This window comes from Gossypium hirsutum, chromosome D06 (assembly GCF_007990345.1).
Source record: "Gossypium hirsutum isolate 1008001.06 chromosome D06, Gossypium_hirsutum_v2.1, whole genome shotgun sequence".
In the NCBI taxonomy this organism is placed as follows: domain Eukaryota; kingdom Viridiplantae; phylum Streptophyta; class Magnoliopsida; order Malvales; family Malvaceae; genus Gossypium; species Gossypium hirsutum.
The window spans coordinates 4,750,328-4,759,023 of NC_053442.1; the positions used below are offsets into that span (position 1 = coordinate 4,750,328).

Sequence of the window (8,696 nt, forward strand, 5' to 3'; positions counted from 1 at the left end):
AGATATAATCTTAGATTCCATTTAAAAACAAAATTCTTATCAATCAAGATTTTTTTGGGGTAGATAGCTAGCCAAGACCGGTAAAGGTGGTATTAAGAGGGAAATTAAAGGTTTTTCATCTTTGCCGATGATAAATATATAAATATATATATTGAATGTTGTTATGAATATCTTATTAAATAGATGTCCATTAAGATTAAGATAAGTTTTAACGTAATTTAAAATTTAATAGTCATTAGAAGTATATATCTACTTCATTTATACTTATATGCCTACAAATAGAGACTTTGGAGAAGCTTTATAAATATCTTGATTGATCAATAAAAATATGCTTTCTCTTTACTCTCTCATTCTCTTTGTTTTTTATTCTCTGTCTTTTATTTTATAACACGTTATCAGCATGATTCTCTTTTAATTGTTTTTCTCCATAAGTTACAATTTTTTCCCTTTCACCAAGCCTTACCCCTTTCAAGCAACAACCAATGCAATAGCCGGTCACTCAAGTTGTTGTGGATTGCCTTCTAGAGTTACTGTTATTTCATTCTTCAATTGAGGCCCACACATTATGGATAATCATTATGCAAAGAAATTTATATAATTCTTACGTGATATATTTTCTCATTTGTTGATTGATTTTTGGTAAAATTTTTTATGAAAAATATTATTACTTTAAGGTTTCTTTTAAACTAAAATTCTTTTATTAAATTATAGTATGTATGATATTTGGATGATTACAATTTTTATGACTAAATTATTGTTATTAAATATGCTTGAAATTATTGTATTATATCTTTTAAATTGAATTTATAAATATTTGATTAGAGCATCATAAGATTTTATAACATATATGTGGTATTGAAATTTGATACAATGTGTATTGTATTGTATTGAATTTTAAATAGCAACCTATTTGCTTTCTGTCCGAGCTGATGTTTTAACACAAGTTTAGAGAAGACTATGTAACAAAGGCAATAAGCAAATAAGAGAAAAAGAAAAGATAGACACAAAAAATTGTTAACGCAATTTGGAAAATAATCCTACTCAACGAAGCCTAGCTCTATGAATTATTTATTCAATAATCAATCAAATACCTATTGGCTAAAGCCCGACCTACCCTTACACAAGAACTAATTGCAACCCCAACAGGTAACCCCGACTTGTTACAATCACTCACCCAAATCGCCTTACTTACCACAAAGTGCAAATTACAAAGTAAATGCTAGCTACAATTACACAAGAAAAATAAAACAAAAGCACTCCACAAAAGATGCATTGGCACGTGCATAAGTGTTTCCTATTTATAGGGAAAATATGATAGTTTCTTCAAGTAACATTGTAAAGATAAAATCACCATTTGAATTGTAACATTATCCAAGATAAAGTCATCGAGTTTCAATCTCAAATAGTAAAGTCGATTATCAAGTAAAAGGCTTAAAGGATAAGGATAAGTTCCTGAGATAAGGAAAGCCGATCCTTCATCCTCTTCCTCTCCCAAATTTGATTAGCGTAATAAAACATGGCTTGAGGATAATTTATTGATGGTATAACACATCATGAAGGTCAAAGTAAAAGATACCAACTACATACTACATTTAGGCTATCTTAAAGAGATGTCTCAACTATTGTTTAAAGGTTTGTCCAAACATGATGTTTGAACCAGAGATAAAACATAGTGATGCAATTCAAAGAAATGTTTGAACACAAGGAGAAACTTCAGATGTAAGACAACTAAGAGTCTCAACAATATTATGTTGTATTATATATTATATTATGTGATATTAGATCAATCTACTTAAATATTAAATATAAAAATTGTTAGCTCGATTAATCAAACCGAAATTGTCAAGAGGGGAGGTGAATTGACTTTTAAAAAATTTAGTAAAAGCAAGGAAAGAAAATGAAACAATGAACACAAAGATTTAGAGTGGTTTAACCCCAATTGCCTACTCCACAACCTTAGCTTTTCACAATTAAGGATTTCTCAAATTCACTAATTTGTTCAACCTTTGAGGACAAGGTTTAACCTTACAACTCTCTTAAGATTTCTACCCTAAATCTTAAGATAAACCCTCTCAAAAAATTACAAATAAGCAAACAAAGAGATAATCCTAACAAATTCAGAATGTTTGCAAATTAAGCACAAACATACTAGAATACACTTGAGCAAAAGAAAAACAATGAGAGCTCACAAGTGTATACAAGAGAATTATGAAAGTATTGAGTACAAGTGTATACAATCTTAAATATTCTTTGTTGTTGTTGTAGGAACTTTAGAAGCTGGTATACAATCTTAAATATTCTTTGTTGTTGTTGTAGGAACTTTAGAAGCTGGTATTTATACTCCCTAATTGATTTCCAACCATTGAGGTTGTTGTGGTAGTTAATAGAGCCATTGGGGATGTGAAAACCAGAGATTTAATACACCTATAACAGTGAGTATCGATATCAGATAAAAATGTATCGATATTTTTATAATAAATGCTAAATTTAGTGACTGTTGGAGATTAACTATCAATACCAACACAATTTTATCGATACTTTATGAAAATATATCGATACCGTATCCATACTTTGTAGGTTTTGTGAAAAACAAACTGCCATTTTGATATCGATTTTCCAATTAAACAGAGTGTGGTTGGAGATATTTTATTTTTATGAATTTTTAATTATTTATTTAATTTAAACTGGATTGACCAATTAAATCGACCGGATTGAACATTAATAACTTAATCGATTCAATCACTAATTAGATTCATTGCAAACGTAGTTAACTGTTATAATTAAATAAAATACGTAGCTTTTGAAATAAAACAAACTATATAGAATTTAAAAGAATAAATATATATCCTTAAATCCATACAAATAGGTTTGACCAAGAAAATCAAATTGGAGCTAAAATTATTAATGTGGTTGGGTTGAATAATAAAGAATATAAAATTTTCAATACTATTTTAAAATTAAGTTTTATTTTTAAAGAAAACAACGTTGTCATTAAAAAGCTAATTTAATTTAACATTAAATTTAATCAAATTCATATTTAAAAAAAACATAAAAATAGAAAGGACAATGTTGCAAAGGGCAATCGAAATTGGGCAAGGAAGCAACTGAAAAAACTGTCAGAAGTGATTTTGGTTTATTAAAAAACATGGGGCCTTTTAGTGGTTAGAAGGAAAAACCAGACACCGCATTACCATAATAATGAAGGAGGCATGCCAATGATTCATCACTGCCCCACAAATCATGCTCACTCAACCCTACCATCAACTTATAAAATATTGTTTAATTTCACGATTTTATTAATAAAAAGTGATTTTAGACCAAATCTAAGATTCATAACTTTTCTTTAACAAAAATCGAGAATTGGGATAAATCTAAGTTTATTTTTTTATTTGATTTTTAATTAGTTTTAATTTTCGTATCATAAAATAGTTTTTTTTTAAATTAATGAAAAAAATTTAAACTATATTTTTAAAATTTTTAAAAATTAAGAAAGTAACATATGATATTTGCGATTTTGATTTGATTTTTTCAAGAAACAAAAACATTATATAAAATGGAATCATCAAATTCCCTAAATCACTAGTTCTTTCAAAATTAGTGGAGCATTGAGATGATCGTATTTGATACATTAATACATAAGTGTATTGGGAATAAGGCAAAGGATATTTTTTTCCTGAATTAGATAACCCCAAAGATTGAATAAATAACTTAGGTCCTAACATAGATTATACCTACCTAAGGTTAATGATTAGCCTATTGGATTCTTTTTCTTACTTTTGATTATCATCACCATACTCAACTTTTAAATAATTTTAAATTAAGCAAAATAAAAGCTTCATCTACTTAGTATTTAATATATATATCGATTGAGTCTTAACTCAATTAGTATGAATATTGTTGTTAATGTGAGAGAACGCCGATTCAAATACACTAAAATATATTATCCGTCTATTTATAAATTGAAAGAATTATTAAGTAATTTTAAGAATTGAATCAAACATAACAGATATGATCAAAACTTCTAATGAAATTGTTCAAAAATATAATATATATTGCTAATAATTTCTCTTAGAAAGTAGTTACAAGACTAATAACATTAATAATATTTATAATTGCAAAATAACCCGTTAATTCCATTTCTTTCTCAATTATTTGAATTTTGCTAACTTGAAGACAAAATTTAGTAACAAATATTTTCTATATTCTATTTTAATATTTAACAATAATAAGTTAATTAATATAATATTAAAATTCAATAAAAATGACTATTTTATAAAAATAAACTTATCTTTTCTTTTATGATAGATGTATTTTTATAGTTAAATAAGCTCCAAACCTATAAATTTTATTGATGAAAGTCCTCCATTCTAATATTAAAATAAAAATATTTAAATAAATTTGCATTTTAATGCCTATGTGAATTTGATAAAAATGATTTATTAAACAAAAATAAGATAACATTTTTTAAAAAGTAAAACAAAATAATATTTTTAAAAAAATTTAAAGTGATTATATACATAAGAAACAAAACAACTTACCTGCTAAAACAATGCACATAATTACAATTTATTCAATTAGGATAATTTGTTTAAAGGAATTCAATCAAACAACATATTATTCACCATGAAGGTTTAATTTAATTTTCAAATACAAACATGATGAACAAGAAAAAGACTTAATATTTAACTTAAATTTTTATTTAATTTAAAAATAAAAATAATTAATTATTAAAAATAAAAAATTAAACCACGTAATGGGTGATATTACTAGTTATTTGATTATATATACAAAGGCAAGAGAGATGGCCTTAAAAAGAACTGAATAATGTGCAAAATCAGAATACTGTATAGTTATGCTTTAAACATGTTCTTTCTGTTTTAACTTTGTCAATATTTGGGTACCCAAAAAGAAACTACCCAATTACATCAACAACTTCAAAGTTCTAACAAAAATAATTAAAAATATATCCAGCAGCAGACCACATTAAAAGGCACCAAATGAGCCCTAAAAATCAACACTGTTAATAATAATAATAATAATAATAATAAAACCTTCTTACTTTCCAAGAAAACATGCGATACAAAACCGGAAATAGGATGGCAAAATATTTAACAAGAATTTCCAAATAAACATTTTTGTCCCCTACTAATTACTTTTTCTCTACTTCAAATTCTCTAGTTGTAGGACTAATTCCCATTTATTAGAGTTATATTCTTAAGTAATATTTTGTCCACTCTCTTACTGATTTCAACAAGCTAATAGCTCACTTAGTAATAACATTCACTATCTCAAATCAAATTCAGCCTATTGAATAAATCTATCCTCACTTAGTAATAGTTATATTTTCTGCACTTTCATCTTGCTTCTTATCATATGCATGTTGCAAAAATTTCTGTTCAGTAAGATGAGGAAACCTTGTAAACCAGTAAAACAAGATGTTGCAAGAAAACAGAAAGGAAGACTAAAAGGAACAAGTGCGGTGATGAAGGTTGTACGTTCCCGAGGCCAGTTAAATCTTCACTTGCCTACAAGTAATGACCTCGCTCTGATATTTTAGGCAGAAACATTGTCATAGTCTACCAACTTCCTAAGTAGGAATTTAAGCCTTTGTTTAGATCAGGATATTTTATTTTCTTGTTGGAACAAAAAACTAGAAGCAACTATTGGGGGTAAGGCAAGACAGAGCTTGAGTTCTAGTTTTCTAAAGGTGCTAGGAGCCTCGTACCCATTTAAAACAACAAATAGAGCAGACATTTCCACACAATGCAAATCCTTCGTCTACTCCATACCTTAGCATTACTCAAGTTTTATACAGGAAGTTCCAGGCTCATTATCAACTTCTTAGCGACAACAAGAGCAAACAAAATGCAACGACAAGCAGTATTGGCAAATGAAAAACCCATCAATTTACAAGGATGGGAATAATTAAGATGTGGTAGTGATGTGAAAGGGGCACTATCCTTCATTTAGAGCAAACCAAATGTAATGGCAAGCAGCATTGGCGAATGAATAATTATGATGTAATAGTGATATGAAGGGGGCACTAACCTTATTCAGAAAAACCATATTTTAGAAATATCTTCGGGATATGGAACAGTGATGGCAGATTGATGCTCTGCAGCTGCATGAATCCCTCCCTGCTCGTTGCTCCAAATATTAAATCTTATGCACTCAAAACCCCTATGGAGATGGTTGACCCAACCCAAAATAAGCTTGCCATTGCCCAAACGATACAGAGTGCTTTCCGGTGGTGGAGCCACTGGAAATTCTGATGACCATTTGACGGGCAAATGTTTCTTATCAAGCAAATTATACGCCTCCAAAGAACATTTATAAATGAAAGTATACAGCACATCGTCCACAATTGCCGCTGAGTCAGACCAGTAACAAAATTTTTGTTCGAGGCAAACCCATGATTTACGATCATAGTAATAAGCGTAAAGAGTATCACTGGCATGGCAGTGCACCAAAATCCGAGATCGGGAAGAATCTAGAACAGGAACACATATATCGATAGCTTCCGGAGGGGGCGACAATGGTTCCCAAATATCCCCACTTATATCGTAAACCTCACCAAAAGATTCAGAACCCATACATTCGAAGACGTAAATCTTTCCTTCAGCAGCAAGAACATGGGGAAAAGCCCGAGGGAACAACATAGAAGTAGTTTTTCTCCACCCACGTTCAAGGTCCTTCAAATCTAGTTGGAAAACATCGTTTACAGCATCAAAACCAAAAGGAGTAGCATCATTTTCGCGTATTCCCCCAATAACGTAAACGTGGTTGCCACAGGAAACGGCAGTGGAACATGAAGGAGCATCAGGTGGCATCGCTTTAATAAAGACTTTATTGCTCTCCAGATCAATAAAGTGCAAACCGAGCGTTATTTTACCATCGGTACCAGGCCGTTTCTCGACGAGGGCCCTGATCAGTTCATTTGGCTCTCGCCCATGAAAGTAACTGGAGGAAACACTAGTATCGCCGCTCATGGTTCACCCTCAGCTTCGCCTTTCCAGATCCAAAATCACTTTTAGTTTTAGGGTTTCTAGCTTGGGTTTTTTTTTTTAATTTGGTTTGGGTTTAGTAGTCAATGACAAAAAAAGATTTATAATTAAATAAATTTGTTGACAAGTTAGTAAACGGTTGATAATTTTTATTTTAATAGTAATTTGCTTGTTTTAGTTGTTAATTTCCAAAGTAAAGTATTGTCAATATGACTGTTTGTATTTTAAAATTATTTATTAATTATGATTATTTTTAATGAATATAAAATAATATTATTTCGTATCAAATGTTAGAAGTTTGTTGAAATTTGATCAATCAATTGAATCAGGAGTTGATAGGTATACTAATTTGAATGAGACAAAAAATCGGTTAGCAGGTTTACATGAACAAATTGAATCGGATTAAATTGACTTAATATGATAGTTTAGAGTATTAAAAAAGACGTGGAAATGTGAAGCTTAAAGTTTTGGGTTTTTTGTTTATTCAGTAAATAAAAATGTTGATTTTTTAAAGCTGATAGCTTTGTGTATATATTGCTTTGCATGTGCTTTCTGCGATAATTATATTTGTAGGTGTTTAGGTAGCCCCCAAAATCTAACATTATTTTGACAGCAACTAGTGCTTATGATAATAGTGTTTAAAAAACTGAGTTCACTTGTCGTACTGGTCGTTCTGGCCCCATTAGTGTTGCATCTTGTCCTTCAGGAAAGCTAGTTCAAATCGAGCACCCTTGTCGGCGATCGAATCGGGTCAAACATCTCTTAGAATCAAAGCTGCTAATGGGGTAGTAATTGCTACTGGGAAGAAATTGCCTTCGATCTTGGTTTAGCTGTTAAGAAAATACAGTGCCGACACCAAGTGTTGAAGTTGTTTACAGTGTTGGGCAGGTTATAGCATTTTGGATCAAGTGTAACATAAAGTCTTTCTAAACTCGAACAAAACTTTAGGAAGAAAAGTAAGGCATTGATTGGTTCTCTTTCCATTAAACAATCAAGCCACCAAAGTTATTTTAATTCGCTCAAATAACATTCAGGTCGCCTACTTGAGAAGGGCACAATGATTTCTTTTACAGAGACCATAACGATAACGAGAAGGGAAAGGGAGTCTCAGTCTCAAAGTCCCATATGTCTAATACATTAGAAGACCTTGTCTGATATCAACCGTGACATCTTCCAAAAAGAACCAACAATTGCCCCAAAAAGCATCGTTGTCTCTAAATTGAAAAGACACTAAGTATATATATTTATTATATTCGGGTCGGGCCAAAAAAGTGGTGCCCGAGGCCCGACCCGTTTTCTAAACGGGTCTCGTTTTTTTGCCCAAACTCATATTTCGGACCTATATTTTTACCCGAATCCTCCCATATTTTGGGCGGACCGTCAGGCCGGGCCAGACCGCCCAACTCATGATCACCTCTAGTTCTGATTGATCTATGTTGTGGTGTGCTAGCCCCTTGGATAACTCAGGTCATTGCAAAGGTTGGTCTGAAGCATGTCTTCGTAGTATAATCTATGGTTGGTGATGCACCACGATTACTATGTCAGTTTATAATTGTTCTTTTAATAAAAATTTTAATTTTCTCTGTTTTTGAAACTTAATGGCTTCAGGTTGGTTTAACGATGGAACTCGTGGAGGACCTTTTGGGTATAATCCAGGTATTATTACAAAAATTTGAAAGAAAAAGTGATTAA

General features: G+C 30.7%; 1 protein-coding gene across 2 annotated transcripts; it reads right to left on the reverse strand.

Moving 5' to 3' along the window:
• Positions 1-1,910: 1,910 nt before the first annotated feature.
• LOC107901445 (putative F-box/kelch-repeat protein At4g34170) lies at positions 1,911-7,093 on the reverse strand. Of its 2 annotated transcripts, none has more exons than XM_016827461.2 (2): positions 6,049-7,093; positions 1,911-2,424 (listed from the first exon to the last, which is right to left on the reverse strand). In XM_016827461.2, the coding sequence occupies exon 1, from the start codon at positions 6,987-6,989 to the stop codon at positions 6,054-6,056; it is 936 nt and encodes a 311-aa protein (XP_016682950.1). In that variant the 5' UTR covers positions 6,990-7,093; the 3' UTR covers positions 1,911-2,424; positions 6,049-6,053. The 2 variants fall into 2 exon arrangements, with proteins under 2 accessions (XP_016682950.1, XP_016682949.1); XM_016827460.2 differs by lacking the exon at positions 1,911-2,424 and adding an exon at positions 4,828-5,004.
• Positions 7,094-8,696: the final 1,603 nt, after the last annotated feature.